Here is a 19,388-nt window from a genome sequence, read left to right as displayed (position 1 = left end):
CTTCATGGCTGCTAGGAGATGCCTCATATCCTGATGCAGCAGGCAGGGGCTAAGAGGCACTTTCCATTATCTCAATCATCGCCGTGTTTATGAGACACTTAGGGTGCTTCTCTGCAGAGCCATGCCTGGGAGGTGACAGCATCGTGGGGGCAGAGCCGGCAGCCAAACAGAGGTGGGACAACCCTGTGTCTGAGGCCAGGAGCAGTCTCCCGCAGGACGTGGGGTGGGCCTGGGTGAAGTCTGGTCCCTTGGATACATGTGCCAAAATACAGACGTTCCCCTCTGCAGCCTTTGGTTCCGTAGGGGTCACCTGAGGGTTTTGTTAGATGTCAGGGCTGGATGAGCAGCCATTCGTCAGTGCCTACTTGGTAGGACCAGTGAGGTGGGGGAGGGATGAGGGACCCCATCTTTGTCACTCCACCCTCTAACTGCAGAGCAATGAGATGGTTGATTAATGAAACCTCTGCCTGTCGCTGATTAAAGCCTCGCCGTAACCGTAACTGGAGCATCTTCTCATTTATGAATTAGTTGCCATTTCCTGCTTGAATGAACTCTGAGGCCGAAGGCCGGGAATGTTATTAGCCCCAGCCCTGGGCTGCGGGGGATTAATGGCATGGACCCATAAGACACTGTCATGGCTGTCACATCAACTTTCCACTTATTCAAATTTTGCGTGAAAAAAGAAATGTGAGACCTGAGCCGTGCCATTGGGGTGGCGGAAAGAGTTCTTTTGGATCAGCAGGAGGGGAACGCTGTCCTGCCTCTGTGTGTCCCTGACCCCATGGGTGCTGCCAGGGAAGGGGGTCCTGCAGCTCCCGGCTGTCCCCCTGCCTGGGTGCGAGTGCTGGCCCCTTGCTCTGCCTGGCTAATTACTGTATCATTGCTGTGTGATTTCAGTGTTTTCCTGGTGGCTCCAGAAATAACTCATGGTCAGTGTGGAAAATTATGGCCATCCTAACATCACAGGAAGGTGCCACCCCATTTACCTCTGACACAAGTGTGAAGCTTTTGTGTTTGCTCTCGTGCTTTTCTTTTTCTCTCTGCCCCATTTGAAGGACAGGACCTGCTTTTGCCTCTGCTCAGGGATGGTTCCACACCCAACCGCTTTCCCCTCCCTTCTCTTGCAGCCTGTCCAGCGGGGACGTTCAAGGCCAGCCAGGGCGCAGGGGTCTGTGTGCCGTGCCCCTCCAACAGCCGCTCCACCGCCGAGGCCTCGCCAGTCTGCACGTGCCGCAACGGCTACTACCGGGCAGATTTCGACCCACCGGCAGCCGCCTGCACCAGTGAGTAACAGATCAGGGTTGGTGGGGCGGGCCGTGGGGCCTCGCTCCGCTCTGCTGCTGGGGGAGCGGCCAGGGATAAAGTCTCAATCCGTGAGCTTTTTCTTCTTGTTTTCTGCCCCTGTCCTGCTGCAGAGGGGAGAGAGAGAGCAGTTGGGTGGGCATCTGGCAGCCAGCCGAGGGCAGCCTCCACCGCAGGGGCTTAGCTGTGCGGGGAGCTGGGGTACCCTTATTGAATACCCACCCCTCTCCGCGCGGCACGGCACCGCCTCCGCGTGCTACAGAAACACCTCTTACACAGACGTGAATCCTTTCACTGCCATACTGGCATAAGCACGTGATATTGTATCACCCTTTGCTCTGCTTTCCTGGGACACCGCTGTGACACGCACCAACCGATGAGTGATGGGACAGCCCCCGCAACCCACCTCTCCAGCAGTCGTTTGAGTTTATACTTCACCCTGGCAGCGGTGGTGATGGCAGGGAGATAGTCCCCAGGATAGATTAGAATTTAAAGTTATCTGCTGTTGCTGTCTTGTTCATAGTCTTGCAGATGGAGTATTTTTTTACAGGGGGAAAGGGTGCGTTAAGCATTAGTATTCAGCACGGTGCTGTGTGCGCGATGCATCACTCTCGGCTGTCTGCCCAAAGTGCCTGGGATGGCAGCAGCAGCCTCAAGTCTGTCTTTTGGTGAGAAAAGAGCCCAAGAGAGAAGAAAGACCTGCTGTGCTCTTCAGCCTGCTGGGGACGCAAGCCTCAGCCTCTGCTCCCCCTGCAAAACATGCCGCAGGCCCTCGAATCAGCCCGTCAGGGAGCTTTAGCACAAGGATGCTCTGCACACTTGGTGCTGGGGAGTGCCCGAAATGCATGTCGGAAACGATGAAAGGATTTGCTTGTTTTGCTGGACCACTTGAGCTGTCAGATCAGAGGTAGTCAGCAGGTAGCACAACTGCAGATAATCTATATGTCTTTATTATGTCTCGTTATATAGCTGATTTACAGTATTGCTGTGCTCTAGAAATACAGTATAAAAAAGTCTATTTGCTGATTTTTATTTCTTCTCGGCGTCACTTAATTTTACAACGCTTTAATTTGAGGTGCCAGCTGTTCGCCGACAAAGTTTCTCTGTGACAGAGGCGTAAATAACAGCCTGGAGCTACAGGCGCTGCTCTGGACCACAGCTCTTCCCCAGGGCTATGCCTGCGGGTGCAGTTTCTGCCCCGCATCCCTGGAAGAGGAGGGAAGAGGCTGCACTTAAAGGGGGATGAATGTGGGGAGACAGTGGTTTGCCACCAAGCTTGGGAAGAAAGATGGTTTTCTCCCTTTTTTCTTGAAAAAAAGCTTGAAAAGATATTACCTGCTTAAGGTATGAACAGGGGGATTGGGTTAAGGCTCTGAGACAGGTTGCAGCTTTTTGGGGGTGACTTGCTATTTATTGATCCTTGTCCCCCAGCTTTTGTGAGTCCTTTGCTCTGGTTTCCCTGGGGAACTGGCGTTTTTCCCGCTGCTCCTGCCACATGTCCCCTACCACCCGTCCTGTAACCCACCTTTGACCTCTCCACTGTGTGCTAATGGGGTTTTGGGGGTGCCCTGCAGTGGGATGTCTGTGGTGTCTCAAGTCCACAAAAGCCCTTTCCAGTGAGGATGCCATGCTGGCGACTGCTCCGTGACAGGCACGTTTACCTGCTAAAGGGGAAAAGAATTAAAGGAACAGAATTCTTTTCTTTTATTTTTTTTTATTCAAAGTCTGTCATTTTCCTAGACATTTTAACAAAACTCTTTCATCTGCAGTACCCGTAGCAATGGCTCAGAGAGGCTCCTAAAGTGCCTGGCTGGCTGTGGTTATGGAGCAGGGGGAGAGGGCAGCACAGGCAGGGAGCTGGGCAGGGGTGGGCACCCATGTCCCCCACGACTGCCTGTCACCGGTGGCCAGAGCACAGTGTCAGCCGGAGGTCATCCATGCAGGGTGACCTCTCTATCCACTGGCCACATCAGCCTTGTGCTGATGAAGACGCCTCTGCCCATCCCATCCCTGGCCACTATCGGGGCTAATTTATCTGCAGCCCCTAATGATGCTTCCCAGAACACACATATGGAGGGCTCCTCTGGGATGGTTTTCCCCAAGGTGGAGCGTGCTTTGCTTTCTTAACCTTTCCTCGTGGGTCAAGTCCTCCATCATTTTTATTGCTCTCTGCATCATGGCAAAGTCCTTTTTCTTCCTTGGAAGTGCAGCACCGAGCCCAGCCAGCATGAGTAATTGATCACTTTCCTTATTTAATATAACCCAGCAGCTGGAATTTGTGGTTTTGGCTGTGGAGCCATCCTGGCTTACCCCAAATCCTTCCCCAGACCTGGGCAGACATATGTTTGTGCCTCGATGATGCTCTCCTGCCTGGATTCCTCCTGAATTGCTCCCTATGGACTCTGGCCCTGTTCTGGCAGCACTTGCAATCGGTGCTGCATTCAATTCCTGTCCTCCGAAGCATTTGCGACGGCTCCCGGCGGATTTGATCAATGCAAGTTTGATCTCTCGTCCAACATCCAAGCTGCTCGCAAACCAGTGAGCGGTGCCGTCTCTCCTCTACGCTGTTAAATGCCAGGGTTCCCAACTTGAGATATCGAACTGTTAATAACTACTTTCCATACTCTCTTTTCACCCACTGCTCCTGCGTTTCTCCCTGGTGCTGACTAAGTGATGTTTCTCTCGCTGTGATAATCTGTTTGAGGTGCTTCTCCACATGTGCACCAGAGCTATCTCGGCATCTCCTGATTGTTAAAATGGGTCCACCTTCACAGATGGATCTGCATGTGCTCCACAGTGGGGTTTTTTTGGAGACTGAGTTTCTGCCATGGGAGTCCTCATCCCCAACTGTGAAACCCCTCTCTGGCTGGTGGCACAGGTGGTTGGCATTGCTGATGAGGAGAGACTGACCCTGAATCGAGCAAAACCATAGAGACCAAATCCCTCCTGAGGCAGGAGATGATGGAGCCATGAGGTGTCTGTCTGTGTGCTGGAGCCCCTGAGGCTCCCACTGAGCCCTAGTGGGGCTGAGCGTAACGTTTTGGTCAAGGACCTGTCTCAAGCACTCTCCCTTTCCACAGGTGTCCCTTCTGGTCCCCGCAATGTCATCTCCATTGTCAACGAGACGTCCATCATCCTGGAGTGGCATCCGCCACGAGAGACAGGGGGTCGGGATGATGTCACCTACAATATCGTCTGCAAGAAGTGCCGATCGGACCGACGCGCTTGCTCCCGCTGTGACGACAACGTGGACTTTGTCCCCAGGCAGCTGGGGCTGACAGAGACCCGGGTCTTCATCAGCAACCTGTGGGCGCACACGCCCTACACCTTCGAGATCCAGGCTGTCAATGGGGTTTCCAACAAGAGCCCCTTCCCGCAGCAGCACGTGTCCGTCAACATCACCACCAACCAAGCCGGTGAGTCCCGAGATGATGCACTGATGGGGTGGTTTGGCTGTACCCTACCAGTTGCAAGCTCCGTGTGGAAGGAAGCTCCATGTCCAAAGGCAAAAGCTCCTGGGGTGTGAGTGGTGTGTGGTGGCTGTGGGGGACCCGCACCCAGCCCTGGTGAAAAGAGGGAGGGAGAGGGATTGAGGAGGTGGAGGGGTGGCTGCACCCCAGGTGAATTGAGAGATGAGTTTTGGGAGGAAAGGGTGTGAGAACCAATATCTGTTTTTTATCCCCCTCTAGATTGCTTGAAGATGAAATGGCATTGCCATTTCCCCCCTTTTCCCAGGTGAGAGCAGGGAGACGGGGTGACTCCAGCCTTGAAATGCAGCCTGGCTGCATTACAGCACGGAGGGCGTAGCATCCCGGGGCTGAGCTCAGTCTCCGTCTCCTCTGGCACATCCCTCTCCCTTCATTTTCCTCTTGTCCCCTTTTTCAGGCTCCCCTGTCCCTTTTCCTCCCTTTTCCCGATCAGGCATCAGGAGCTGAAGAAGCAGCTCTGGGCCAAGCTGGGACGCTGGCAGGGTGGATGTGCAGATGAAAGGGAGGATCTGGTCCTGGGCTGCAATGCGGAGGATAGGGAGCAGAGGGGATGGAAACCGTCTCTTTGGACGGAGGAAGGGGATGGTAGTTTCTGCTTTGTGCTGAGCATGTAACACAGGCAGCCTTCGCCAACCCGCTCCCTTGGGAGGGTGCGGCAGGGAAACCTGGCGTACGTATTTTAGTCTCTTGCCTCTGGGGAATACAAATCTACGCTTGGTGCCTGGCTGGCATCATTGTCTCCTAAACCATGTGCAATCAAATCTGCCTCTTGCTTCCAGGTCTTTTTTTTTTGAGAGTGGGATTTTTAGGGTGGTTTCTTTGCTCATCTCCCACCCCAGGGCTGCCCAGGAGCTGGGAACAGCCTGCGCATCCGTGGCTGTCCCTCTGTACCCCACACTCCCTGTTTGTCTTGCAAAGGCTGAATATACGAACGTGGCTCCCAGTGCCACAGGACAGGCTGCGGGGTAACCTGATGGAAATGCGTCAGGTGTGTCAAGAGCAGGATTGGCGCTGTCCCTCTACAATCCCTTTGGCTTTGAAGTGGGTTTTTCCAACTGCTTTCCCCATGCAGGGCAGGATCCGGGCTGGTTAGTGCGTCCAGCCTGCTGGACTGCTCTTAGCCCCAGGTTGCCTGCGTGCCACTATCCACGCTAATGGGGAGGGGAACGCAGCAGTTAATAAAACACCAATCAAGCCAAGTGTTTAATTTCAGCCCACAAACATCTTCTTGGAGCTGATTTGGAAAGACTAAAAAAAAAAAAAAGGGGGGATTACATATGCTGGGTAAACAAAGGTGGTGCTGAACTATTGACATCTCCCAGTGTGGCCGCATGGAACTGTGCTCCGGCTGCCCCCAGATATTCCCTCCATGGCATGATCCTGTGCCCCAAGCTGGTCATACCAAGCTGAGCTCTGCCCTAGACCCACATGGAGGATGTATTTTTCCTGCCCAGTGCTGTCTGTACTCTGGGCATGGTGAGGAGGAGGGCAGAGAGTGCTGGCCAGGGAGCTGACCCTGTGAGCAGATCATGCCAGTGCTGCTTTGGAGAAGCTTGTGTACCTTTCTTGGAGGCTTTTGGTAGGATTAAGTGAAGGATCAGGGCTGTGTTGGCTGGCTCTGGCCCTCCCAGGTCTAACTTGGAGGGCAAAAAGCCTTTGGAAAATTGGCTCCTGGCTAATTTAGTGGCTTGGTGTCCTTGGTGTCGCTGCTGCCAGGGATGCTCAGCTCCAGTGATGCTCAGGCCCTGAGATGCTTGGCTCCTGGATGGTCAGCTGCAGGGATGCTCGGCTCCCTGGCTGGCACAGAGCAGCCCCGGGATTGCTCCAGTGTGTGTGGAGAGCGGGGCAGGGAGCAGCAGCAGTGGCGAGGATGTGCCTGGCAGCTATTTTGGGAAACCTGCTGGCTTAGCTCTGGTCTGGTGCATGAACCGAAATACTGTGGGCTGCTTTGCAGAGCAACGTGGTGTGTGGCGTAGCTGGCGGGACTGACTGGGAACACGTGGCAGGGAGGGAAGCAGGTCAGACAAGCCGGGCTCACACCTGATGCTGCCTGCATTCTTGGCCAGTGCCGAGCATCTTGCTTTCTCCGGGGATGCTGCGACAAGATGCCTGGGACCCCTGTGGTTTGCTGCCTGGGAGGTCTCAGGGACTGCAGGGATGGAGGTGCTGCCTTTGGAGCAGCCTTGTGCCATGGGCCCGAGGCGGGTGAGGAGCTGAAGGATGGTTTTAGGTTGTTCTGCAGCTGTTTGGGCTTTGGAAATAAAACTCCTGGAACACATTTGGGCACCGAGGCTGAGCGTCCCCCAAGAGCCCCTAAGCGTGGACCCAGCTGCTCCTCTGGGACAGGGCTGAGCCAAAGCTGTGCTACAGGCTTCAGCACCCTGGGGTCCCTGTGCTGGGGTGGGGTGTCCCTGCTCTGGTTTCCTGTCACTGTCCTCAGGGTGGGCAGATTTTTGCTCCTACATTCTATTACTGACAGCATGTGGGGTTGCAGCAGCGGCGGCACAGACTCCTGCAGTGCTGAGTGCTGGCTCCCTCAGGGAGGCTGTTACAGCAAAAGATGGCAAGCAGAGCTGGAGACCGCCATCGAGCCTTGGTGTGTCTCCGCTGGGGAGAGCTTTGCTGCCCTGCCCCGCTGTGGGAAGACATCCTTGGAGCAAACAATCCCAGGGAGAAGGAACGCTGAGGATTTCTAAGCCCCTAATTAAAAAGAGTAGTTTTTTTAATAAAAAAGTAGGTTTAAATACCAGAATTCCCTTGCTGGCTTGCTGCTCTGGTTCCATGTAAGCTGCTGAGATGCTGCTCTTCCCACTGCTAATGCGTGAGCTTGTCCCATGGGTTGAACAACCTCAGGCACGGGAGATGTAGGATGCTCTGTGTGCCCAGGGGATTCTCCCCCTCCCCAAGGCCCTTGGTCCTGCCCCTCTCCATTAATTTTCCCTCCCTCCCTGCTTCCTCGGCAGCACCCTCCACCGTCCCCATCATGCACCAGGTGAGTGCCACGATGAGGAGCATCACGCTCTCCTGGCCTCAGCCTGAGCAGCCCAATGGCATCATCCTGGACTACGAGATCCGTTACTACGAGAAGGTGAGCCGCATCTGCACGCCTGACGTCAGCAGCACCGTGGGCTCCAGGCCGGCAGCGGTGAGCTCGGTTGGAAACCTTGTGACGGAGGGTGGGCTTGGGGTACGTGGAGCTTTGTACCGCACTGCTGGGGAGGCTGCTCAGGTCTTGAGCTTGCTGGGAGAGGGGAAACATCGGTGAGCTCTGAGTCAGGCTCTGCTGGGAAGGGTCTGGGTGGTGGGACTGGCTCTGGAGGGTGGGACTGATGATGTAGCTGCAAGTGCCAGTTCCTCCCCTGTGGCGTCCAGCACATCAGTGCTCATTGCTGCCTTGGCTCTGGTATCTGCTAGGGTGAGCCAGGACCATGAGCCATGAGGGCAGCATCAGGAGGAAAGGAGGGGGACAGTGAGAGCTGGCGAAGGTTATCAGGGTTGTCCCTGTCCCAGGTCACTGCCTCCCTGTTGGGTCCTTTCACTGGCAGCTGTCCTTCCCCGTAGGGGACACGCTCTCGACCCTTCTGGTGAACCGTGCTGAGCCCAAGCTGTTCCATCCCTCCTGTGTCTTGCCAGCTTTAATGAATTCCTCCAAATGTGAATAATTAGATGATCTCAGCAGCAGCCCCTTCACAGCAAATCACTGGGGAACATTGCAAAAAATGAGATTTGAGATGCATGAGGTTTCCACCAAGGTTTAGCACAAGGACCTGTGCCAGCAGAGCAGGGACCACAGGCGCTGGAGCTCTCAGCAGAGGCAAGTTGCCCTTGAACCTGCTTGAGCAGGGTCTCGTAGGGTTGCGTTACAGTGTTTCTGTAACAGCATGACGATTCTGAAACGTGCAGGGACATCAGTGGTTCAAAGATGAGGAATTTGCTGCTCATGAGTGTTTTTGCTCTCGATGCTCTTACTGTTTCCCCCTGCTGCTCCATGCTCTTCGCTATGGTGGGACCGGGGGGGCTGCCTGGGAGACGTGCTCTGCCATCACATCATCCCCCCTGCTGTCCCCTGTCCCCGTCACGGCTGACTGTCTCTCTTGGCCATACCCACAGGACCACAACGAGTACAACTCCTCCATGGCCCGCAGCCAGACCAACACGGCCAGGATTGAGGGGCTGCGACCCGGCATGGTGTACGTGGTGCAGGTGCGAGCCCGCACCGTGGCTGGCTACGGCAAGTACAGCGGGAAGATGTGCTTCCAGACACTGACGGATGGTGAGTCCGGGAGGGGGGGGGGCAGGGAGGTGAAGGGAGTGGTTGTCTTCGCAGCAACAGTTTGGGCTCTAATTGGATTAAACGAACTTGTCTCCACAAACCTCTCTCCCAGCGGGCAGCATGGCAAAAGGCAGGTGATTTACAGCGGTGTCTTATTAATCGCCAGCTGGAGGAGTAATCTGCTTTAAATCTCTTAGCTCTGTTTTCTCCCCCGCTATTTAGCTGCGGTTTTGTCTTTCCTGCCTCCGACTGTGGTGGCAGAGCCCTCCGGCCACCAGCTGCGAGCCTGGCGCTGTTGGATGGGGAGGAGAGGAGGGTTGTAGACCCGTGGAGGAAGGGCTCCGGGATGCTCTCTCAGGGATGCTCTCCAGGGATGCTCAGAGCTGCATCTGGGCCATCAGGGAAAGCTGGAAGGGTCAGACCCATCCCTGAAAGCTGATTTTTCACCCTGAAGTGACGTGTCCAAGGGAAGGGGCCAGCTCATGATCTTCACGGCTTCTTCTGGCTTCCTTGCCGGGGTTGTGCTGTCATTTCTGGCCCCAGCCCTTCCCTGCACCCACAAACACCACATCCCTTCAGAGACTGATAACTCGTGGGAGGGTTTTACATTTATCCCAGCTTCAGGACTAATCCATAAGCCAGTGAGTGAAGCATGGCTCCTTTTGTGGTCCTTCTACCCCTGGGGCGGCTGAAGTCCCTGCAGAGAGCCCCTTCCCTGCCGCTGCTGGCGTGGTTCCCTGTTCTGCTTAGGTGACAGCCATGGGTCCCAGGCCTGCTGGCTGTCTTTCCTAAAACTTCTTCTTCCCTAAAACTGCATTGTGCTGTGCTTGCACTCATGTTGAGTGCCAGCTGGGGTGGGAAGGGGAAAACCACGCAGGGTGACTGAAGGGAAGGAGATGGTTATAATCCCCCCCCAGTGCCTCAAATACTCAAGATTAGAGAAGCGAGAAGAAAAACCCTGCCTCAAATAAGCAATTAATTGAAATTTAATAAGAATGGATAGTGTAGATTATTAAATAATAATTGATTGTTAGATGAGAATGTCTCGGGATTTAAACAGCATGCAAGAGATAAATCTAGTTGCTGGTAATTAACCGCGGAGTAGAAAAATACAGATAAAAGGGTGCTAAATGCTTTTTTTTTGGAGCAAATTTTGTTTTAACCCTTGCTTGTAGCTTCTGACACAGCCTGGCAGACCTTGCTGGGGATGGTTGGAAGAGGGGATTGTTTCTGGAGGGCTGTAGAAAGCCCCAGGAGGTGGGGTCGGCCAGATACTGCCTGCGCCGGTACCCACACTGCTAACAGGGCAGGGCAGGGGAAGGGGGAAATGGGGGGAGACACATGGAGGTTGCAGGTGACATTCTTGAATTTCCTCTAGGCATGTCCAGTCCTCCCTGTGCCACCTTGGCTTTCACTGCAGCCAGCTGCTGAAGGGCACAGGGGCTGGCCGAGGGGGTGCAGGAGGTTTGAGGGATGCTCGATGTGGAAGGGATGCTGTGGTTGCCTTGGCATTGCAAAAGGACTTGGCTCCTGCAGTCTGTTGAGATGTAAAAACTACAAGCAGACCTGCAGTGAAGGGGCTTGGGTTCTCCTGGGCCTCTCTCTCAAGGTTAAATGCTGCATGGTGGACTCTCCGGTGTCTTAATATGGGTGGACTCCTGGTGCAGCCTTCCCCAGCTGGCTTAGTTATTAATGGGATCTTTTCCTCCTTTCCTGGAACTTGTAGGAACTCTGTCTGTGAGACCCCCTGTTAAATTTGGTCAAAATGGCCAGCAGGTTTACATTTATTGCAGGAAGAGAAACACCAGAGGCACGGACAAAGCCACGTTATGAACCTCATGTCTTTGGGAAGCTGGGCCCGCACACATTGGTTTGACTTCATTCCCAGGACCTTCTCCTCCGTATTTTTAACCCAAAGTTTGCCTGAGCTGAGTGTGGCAATCCTTCCCTGTGCAACACGTGCCAGCTCATCGCCTGCCTCAACCAACGCTCCCGCCCGGGTCCCCCTTGTCCCACCACCCTCCCATGGGAGCAGCAGCCACAGAATCAGAGGGGGTGGTACAGGACCCCTTCCCAGGAGGCTGCCTGTACTCCATGAGTGTGCAAGGGAGAATTCATCCCGTCGCTCTTCTCTTGCAGATGACTACAAGTCGGAGCTGAGAGAGCAGCTGCCTTTGATTGCAGGGTCTGCAGCGGCTGGGGTGGTCTTCATCGTCTCGTTGGTGGCCATTTCTATTGTCTGCAGCAGGTGGGTCCCCGTGGGATGCTTTATCCCTGGAAGATGGGAGGTCATGAGACGTAACTGTGACAGATTTGGGGTAGGAGGGGGACCCCCATAGCTGGAGAGAGCGCTGAGCTGCCATCATTTGCTGTGTGTTGCTGGCAGGAGAGCGGTTTGGGGCTTCTGCCAGCCACTGGTCCCTCAAGCCTGGCTGTTTTCTCCCCTCTTCTTCCAGGAAGCGCGCCTACAGCAAGGAGGCAGTGTACAGCGATAAATTACAGCACTACAGCACCGGGCGAGGTGAGTGGGGGAAAAACGGGTAGGGGAGACACTCCTAAACCTGCACCCGGCATGTGCCCCACTCCTCCACCTTCAAATGTGCACATCGGGTGATGAAAGTCCCATGGGGCAGATGGAGAGGACCATTGGGTGGGAGTAGAGATGTCCACAAGTGTGTGTCAGGGCGTTGGGGGGGGGTTTGCAGTGGTGCAGCATTGTGGGTGGAAAAAAAAGAACAACAGGGGGGATTTGGGGAACGAGGATGGATTTGGGGTGACCGGAGGATATAAGGGGTAGCGGGGGATGTAGGGGGACAAGGGATGGGGAGTGGATGCTGTGAAGACTCCCATGGGAGGAAGGGAAGGAGGGAAGCGGTGTTCAGAGGGAAGATGAGCTCCTGTTCTCCTGCCACAGGCTCTGCCCTGGCCAGGATCAGTGCTGGGTTGCTCTTACTGCTAAAGGGACTCTGGATTTTGGGAGCATGGCTGGGGAGTGGGGGCTGGTGGCCAGCATTGCTGCTGTTCTGGCTGCGTGGTTGATGCCCTGCACCCTGCTCTGGGAAGGGTATGTGGCCAGTGACTGGGAAGGTTTAACTGGCTTTGGGCTGCTGATCCCCTTGGCAAACAACTAGGAGAGCCTGAGCTTGAAGGGCCTTTTCCTCAGAGATCTTTGTGGTTGGTGGAGCTGTGCACCAGAATAAATTGGAGGTGTCAGCGGTGTATAATGCTTGCTCCGGTGCCCCTCCAGCAGCCAGTGAGCCATTGTGATTGCTGTAAATGGTAACAAAGCAGCAAAGCAGCAGCTTCAAGGGCTGAGGAGTTGTCACCCAGTGCCTGCAGGCTCTGTGCCTCATCCCCACGGGACGTAAATCCCTTTCATGCTCTCCTAGAGTTGCCTCCCAGGTGCAATTTGCTGCCTTGCGGGAAGAAACCGCCCCTGGGTCCTGAGCACTTGCTTGGGGAAAAGGGATGGTGGTGGGATGCAAGGATGGGTGAAGGATGGCTGGAGAAGGAGGAGGAAAGGATGGGTGAGCAGAGGGGAAGGATGGAGATGGAGCGATCTGCCTGGCAGAGAAAAGCAGAGAGGGTTTGGATGCAGCCAGGAGAGCCCAGGCAAGCAGCAGTGCACTGAATCTCTTTTGACCTTCTTGGCTTCGTACCAACCCCTTCCAATGTGATGGCAGGGCTGTGGGGGGCTGTAAACCTCCAAGCAAACCATAAACTGTTTTCCAAACATCACCAAGTGCTACTTAAATATGATGGACCTGTGCTTTTCATCCCTTTTTTCTCTACGTTTCTGCACCGTGGTTGGCAGAAGATTTATCTGATGCCTGATGGCTAACCCCCTGTTGGGCTTCAAGTGGACTCCTCTTGTGTTCCCTCTGTTTTGAAACACTCACCCTGTGCGCATCCCTAGCTTGCCCCAAGCACCCCAACCCCCAGGGTGCTCAAACCAGGTGGGAAAGCAGTGGAGCGTGTGTCTGTCTGTAGTTTGTAAAGCTGGGCAAGGTGAGGATCGGTGCCTGAAAGCTGGGGGTCCTGGGGGGACACAGCAAAACCCTTTCAAGGTTAGCAAGCCTCCAGGTGCTCGGCTATTGTAGACGTTTGAGCAAAACAGGTGGGAAATTTGTGGCAAGCGACTAATGGAGTAATGAGTGCATCCACTGAAACAAATGACCCGCACGTTTAGCAGCATGGCAATTACAGCCTCCCTGGCACAGATCTGCTGTCCCTCCCGAGAGCCCCCCGGGATCGCTGGCTGCCTGCTGCCACAAGGACTGCCCCAGGTGGGCTTGGGGGTGAGCTGGGGTCTCTCAGCTTGTAATTTCTCGTGTTTTATCTCTGCCACTGCTTCACCAGGAGCTTTGAGATCGGGGGAGCAGGGAAACGTCCCGTTGAAGCAGCAGCAATTCGGCAGGCAAGGGTTTTTCTCTCTGCTGATGATATTTATTCCCAAGGAAAAACGGTGTTGGAAGGAATCTAACTGTGGAGTCAGGGTTGCAGTGCAGAGCGCTTCGACTTTAGAGGAGTGATAAAAAATTTGCCATCGTCTGTGGTAGTGATAAATGGCCTAATCTAGTTCCTAGGAGTATCGGGGCGATTTGAAGAGCGCAAAGCTCTCTCTGCAGGTAGGCTCAGCATGGCTTGCCCTTGATGTGGCACTTCGGGACCCAGCATTTTGTCCAGCTTTTGCCAGCAAGGTGGTGAGCCAGTGGCTGAGGTTTGCCGAGATGGGTAATGGGTTTAGGTGCCCTAATCCTGCTTGGTTTGGGTGGGATGAGGATTAGGAGGGAGCTGAACCTGGTGGTTACTGAGCCAGCACGCAGACCCTGGGGCACATCAGAGGGTGATTGAAAAACAGCCTGTGTTGACAGTGGGCAGGAAACTTTGGCACTGTTGTCTTCTTTATTTCTTCAATATTTTGATCAGTGAGTCAGTCTCGGTTACGATCCTGTAAATCCCTTTGTAATCCTGGCTGGAGCATCAGCTGCTCTTGTAAAAAAATTTATGGGGCAGTTAAAGTGTATGAGACAGAGCCGTAAAAGGATTTATGAACTGGGAGATGCACAGATGGCTTCATTGCAGCCTTCCCTGCCCGCCTCCAAGGTGCAAAGCTTTTGCCCCCAGCACCCCTTTGGGGGATGCAGATGCTCCTGCCTGGTCCCTCCCGAGTCCCAGCTGCCCCACAAGCCGTTCTCCCTCAGTGGCTGTTTTGCACTGGCAGTGCCCCCCTGCGAGGCTTTCATGCCTCCTCCCAAATTACTTGCCGGCAAAATTGCAAAGCAGCTGGGAGCCGATTTGTATTCCCAGCGCAGAACCGTGCAGAGGCGATGCTGCGGTCCATGCGTTTGTCTGCATGTTGCCTCTCGGAGGGCTCTGGGAAGCACCGGGGTGATGGGATCGTGGCCCTTGGTGAGGTCCTTAACAGTGTGATCAAGTGCTGTTCATCACCATAAGGGCAGCTGGGGAGGAGGACCAGGCAGTAGTGTCCTTCCTGGTCTCTAGAGATGACCTTGAGGGGCTGCTATGCCATTCCTGGCCCCCTTTTTGGGTGAGAAATGGCATGGGAGGCTGCACCCCCACAGAGGAGCCACAGCTCCTTCTGGGTCCCCTCTGGGAACTGTGCCATAACACCAGTGCCCCACTGAGCCCCGGGGATGGCAGTGGCCACGCTCTGCTCTGTGGCCATGCCACCCGGCAGCTCTGCAAGCCCCAGGGCATCCAAACACAATGTCCACAAACCCCATCTGGGGAATCCGGGCGCCCGTTTTGGTTTTTTCCCCCCATTTGAAAAGGGCAAGAGCCCACACGCTGCATCTCTCTGCAGCGTGGCCGGATCCTGCTGCCACACGTTGCCCCCGTGCAAGGCACGACATACTTGTCATGGAGGTCGGCCAAGCCATATTTTATGGCTCCATACAGGTTGCTGATTATAATTGCTGCACTCTGTCAATTTAGTGGCCGCCACAAAGCTATCAGAGGCCTTTTTGGGTAAATAAATATTTCTTCAGTAATGCATGGAGGCTCGTAAAGCCCTCGCTGTAAAGCCAGCTAATTGTAGTTTAGGTCTGTAACTGCTCCCCATTGCCGGGGAGGAGGAAGAGGAAGGATAACGGCGGAGGAGTGGAGAGCAGAGAGGGAGAGGAGGGGATGCAGGGTAGAGTCGAGTGGAGCAGGGGCATCAAAGAGTACGGTAAGCGTTTGTGGAAGTTGTGCAGGTGAGCACAGCAATAGAAGCCATCTTAACAGGCACACAGAGGGTGTCAGGACATGGGGGTCTCCAGTTCTCGGCCATGGCACAACTGTTCCTGGTTTCCCTCCCTTTTGCCATTGCTCCCATATTTCCTGCAACAAGGGTCTCCAGGGATGAAGATCTACATCGACCCCTTCACTTACGAGGACCCCAATGAGGCAGTCCGAGAGTTCGCCAAGGAGATCGATGTATCCTTTGTGAAGATTGAAGAAGTCATTGGAGCAGGTGGGTCTCACCGTGCCCTGCTGCCCGTCCCTCCCTGCCTCTCTGCCACTCCTGCGTGGCCAGACACCCACCTGGAGCAGTTTTCTGCAGGTGCACATGGGAAACCCTCAAGGAAGCCTTGAGACATCAGGCTTTCCTGGGTTTGTGATGGGTTAGGGTGGACAAAGGTTGGTTTCTGCTCTCGGAGTTCCTCTGAGGTGTGAAAGGCTCCATGAATGTTTGCTGCGTGACTGTGGGGCCCCTTGGGATTTCCTACTTGGCTTTTCCATGAGGTAACAAGAAAAAGCCAGATCTCTCTAGTCTGTGCCATATTTCCATCCATATGTATATATACACACGCGTGCACGTATCTGTATGTCATCTGTGCTGCTTTTATTACAATTTTTAAATAACTCTGTCATACTGGTAGAAGAGAAAGTGAGAAGCCGGGGGGAAGCTGCAAAGAAGCAATGAGCTAGTTCGGTCGGGATCAAGTTCAGCAATGTATCAGCTGCCCTTTGCTGCTCATCAAGGCAAAGTGGCTGCAAATGTGGCTTAAATGTAATCCCTCCACAGGCAAATTTTGCCTTGGTGAAGGGAAACCTCTCCTGCTGAAAACGAGAGGATGCTTTCCCCTGTATTTTAAATCAGAGGGCAGCAATGAAAACAGCCCAATTATTTTCCATTTCGAGATAAGGGATGTGCAAAAAGGCAACCGAGATCATGAACGCCAGCACCCTCTATTTGAGCTAGTTCTTCAATGCTGATGCTTTTGCTCAGCAAATCCTTCTTGCGGGGGTTTGCAAGAGCGGCCCCAGCCTCTGCTTCTGTAGGTGCTGGGCTCTGTCACCTTGGAGAAGGTTGCAAGCCTAAACATGGCATCAGTAGCAGACTTTGCCCCTTCTAAAGAGGACAAGCAGGTAGATTTGTAGAGGAGAACGTTGTTGGAGGGTTAACTGGCTGACATTTCTTAGCCGGATGGAGATGAAGCCGCTCAGGGTACCATTACTCTTTGCAATGTTTCATGTGGAGGAGGAGGTGGTAGCGGATGGTTTTCCACTTGCAGGGGAGTTTGGAGAAGTATATAAAGGGCGCCTGAAGTTGCCTGGCAAGCGGGAGATCTACGTGGCCATCAAAACGCTCAAAGCTGGCTACTCCGAGAAGCAGCGCCGGGATTTCCTGAGCGAGGCCAGCATTATGGGGCAGTTTGACCACCCCAACATCATTCGGCTGGAAGGGGTGGTGACCAAAAGCCGACCGGTCATGATCATCACAGAGTTCATGGAGAATGGGGCCTTGGACTCTTTCCTGCGGGTAAGACGATCTGGGGCCCTGTGGGCTGCTGTTCGGCTGTGGGATTTGGGAATGAGATGTTGGCATCCAAGCCTGTTTCTGTAGCTTGGGAGCTGGTTGCAGTGTGCTGTACGCCCCCGAAACACGTGTGTTCTGGTGCTGGCATACCTCTGCTTTAAGCCGGCAGGGCAGGGCAGCTGGGTAGTCCTCTGGGGAGGTCCAGCATCCTCCCAGGGTTGGGGGTAAGCGGCTCTGGTGCCATGGTGGGCTCTGAACACTCACCCTGTTGCCTGCTCTTTCTGATCACAGCAAAACGATGGGCAGTTCACAGTGATCCAGCTGGTGGGGATGCTCAGAGGAATTGCTGCTGGGATGAAGTACCTTGCAGAGATGAATTACGTGCACCGAGATCTGGCTGCCAGGAACATCCTGGTCAACAGCAACCTGGTGTGCAAAGTGTCCGACTTTGGCCTCTCACGCTATTTGCAGGACGATACGTCTGACCCCACCTACACCAGCTCCTTGGTATGTACCTCTCACAAGTTTTTGTCTTGCTCAGCATCCCCTGCTGCCAGCTAGATGTGGGAGAAGGGCGCTGGACGTATGCCCCGGAGCTTCTACCATGGGTGGGAGCATCTCAGGAGGGTTCCCACCACATAGGCTCATGGCCCAGAGACTCTGGCTGTGGTTCCCACCCATCGTCCTTTTTTTACTCCTTTCTCTTCCTCCCTTTTATGAGTTTTCTGCCTCTCTCCTCCCTCAAGCACCTTTCTTCCCTCGGTGGTTTCCAGATAAGCCTCTTCCCTCTCCTTCGTGGAGGGCGGGTGCACAGAGGAGTCCCTGGAGAGACAGGGAGATCACAGCATCTGCTGCCAGCACAGCGATGGTGTTTTAACTCCCCCCAGCGCTCTAGGTCTGGTCTGCCTTTCTCTGCTGGAAACTTGTTCCAGGCATTAACTAAAGAGGCAAGCCTCATGGGAGCTCCGCTGTTCCCCAGCCACCCTTCTCGTCCTTAATTAACTCATTCATAGGTAATGGCAGCCTGCTCTCCCCTCGCTCCCTGCCACCCCAGGGGACCCCTGGCTCCCCACCATGGCCATCCTCATGCCAGTGGGCTCGCAAGACCCTTGGTGGTGTTAAGGATGATCAGAGGAGAAGGCGATGAGCAACCCGTTGGCCTCATTGCATCGATTAATTAAAAGATCATGCGCTGGGTGCAAGCACAAGGCTGCACTGACTCCTGCAGAAGCAGTTTCTTGGGCTGCTGAGCTGTGCCCAGGCACTGGGGCTGTCTCCAGCCTCCAAAATGCAAAACCCATGGACACGCCTTTAAGGCTGACTTTGGGGTTTGGCCCAGCTGCAGCCCCTTGCTCTTGCCCCCCGGCTTGTGGGACATTTCCCCCCACCCTAGACCTGCCCTGCTCCCTGCCCAGCCCTGTCCTGCAGGCACTGGCCTTTGAGCAGACACCCATTATTTATTTTTTGTTCAAAGACCCCCAGCAGTAGCTGCTGGGATGAGGCATGAAGTAGCCTTTCTCCCACCTTTAGAGATAAAAGAGATTATTTCATCTGTGTTTTTATTTAATTTAGGCCATAATAGATCTCCCCAGCAGCTGGGAAGTGATGCTGTGCCTGCGATTACATCACTCTGCCTCCCACAGCAGGTTTTTAGCTCTGGGGAAAAGGCAGGAAAAACAACCTAGCAGTTAATTTCTTCATTTGTAGTTATTCAAATCGAGTTTTTTGCCATTCATCCTTCAAGAGCATCTGACGCTTCATTGGGAAGGCTACGGAAAACAATTGCGCTAAATGATTTACAGTGCAATTCTGCCCCAAGTAAATACCGTGCATGTCTGTGGTTTTCCTTCATCCCGTGGCTTTTTTTGCTGTTATTTCAGCGGTGCTTGCCCAAGGAGCAGTCCCTCTGTGCATGCTGCCTCTCTGCAGCATCCCTGCCCCCTTGGCATGGCCTCCAGCCCTTCCTGTCTTGCCAGGAGCTGGGACCTGCCCTGGCTTGATGGGATGGCTTGAGATGCTGAGCCTGATTCTGAGCTTCTGGGAGAAATGTGAGGCTCTCTGCCAGAGGCACTTTCCTATGCCAGTGCTTTCCAAGTCTCCTTTGGGGCTTAAAGGTGTTTTGCTTTTTGCATCCCACTCCAAAAGTGGAGCTGGAAGGACCATCCAGCAGCTGTGGAAGCCCAGGTGATGCTTAGAGGATGCTCTTTGGTTAGACCTCGTTTCCATTGAAGGTCAAGGGATGGGGATACCTGTGGCTGCTTACCTGAGATGAGCACTAGTGGCAGTCCTACATAGTCCTTATCACCTGATGTCTCCCTGGGAAGGGACCTGGGGACAGGACACCCATGTGCTGGCTCCTGCAGAGCGGCCAGAGTGGGGAGGTGCCACCTGAGTGGGGTAAACCCTTTTGTTTAGCTAAGCCCTTTGTGCAGGTACAAGACACGTTTGTGGAGGTGGTTTTGGCTCCTGCCTCCTCTTCCCATCGGGTACTGCCGGCCCACTCCTCAGCGGGGTCCCCAGGGACCAGTGCTGTGTGGGATGGCTCCAGCCCTGGGTC

The 19,388-nt window shown here is 54.3% G+C and overlaps 1 protein-coding gene across 1 annotated transcript in view; it reads left to right on the top strand.

The window, feature by feature from the left end:
* The window catches only part of EPHB1 (EPH receptor B1), an 86,057-nt gene that overhangs the window by 53,194 nt on the left and 13,475 nt on the right, over positions 1–19,388 (top strand). Inside the window, exons 4-12 of the mRNA XM_055817327.1 lie at positions 1,128–1,283; positions 4,383–4,718; positions 7,754–7,935; positions 8,901–9,063; positions 11,203–11,311; positions 11,520–11,584; positions 15,419–15,541; positions 16,587–16,834; positions 17,123–17,338. Coding sequence (XP_055673302.1) covers positions 1,128–1,283; positions 4,383–4,718; positions 7,754–7,935; positions 8,901–9,063; positions 11,203–11,311; positions 11,520–11,584; positions 15,419–15,541; positions 16,587–16,834; positions 17,123–17,338 — 1,598 coding nt within the window. The remainder of the gene's footprint in view (positions 1–1,127; positions 1,284–4,382; positions 4,719–7,753; positions 7,936–8,900; positions 9,064–11,202; positions 11,312–11,519; positions 11,585–15,418; positions 15,542–16,586; positions 16,835–17,122; positions 17,339–19,388) is intronic.

Source organism: Falco peregrinus, chromosome 12 (assembly GCF_023634155.1).
Source record: "Falco peregrinus isolate bFalPer1 chromosome 12, bFalPer1.pri, whole genome shotgun sequence".
In the NCBI taxonomy this organism is placed as follows: domain Eukaryota; kingdom Metazoa; phylum Chordata; class Aves; order Falconiformes; family Falconidae; genus Falco; species Falco peregrinus.
This window is presented reverse-complemented; position numbering and strand designations above follow the sequence as displayed.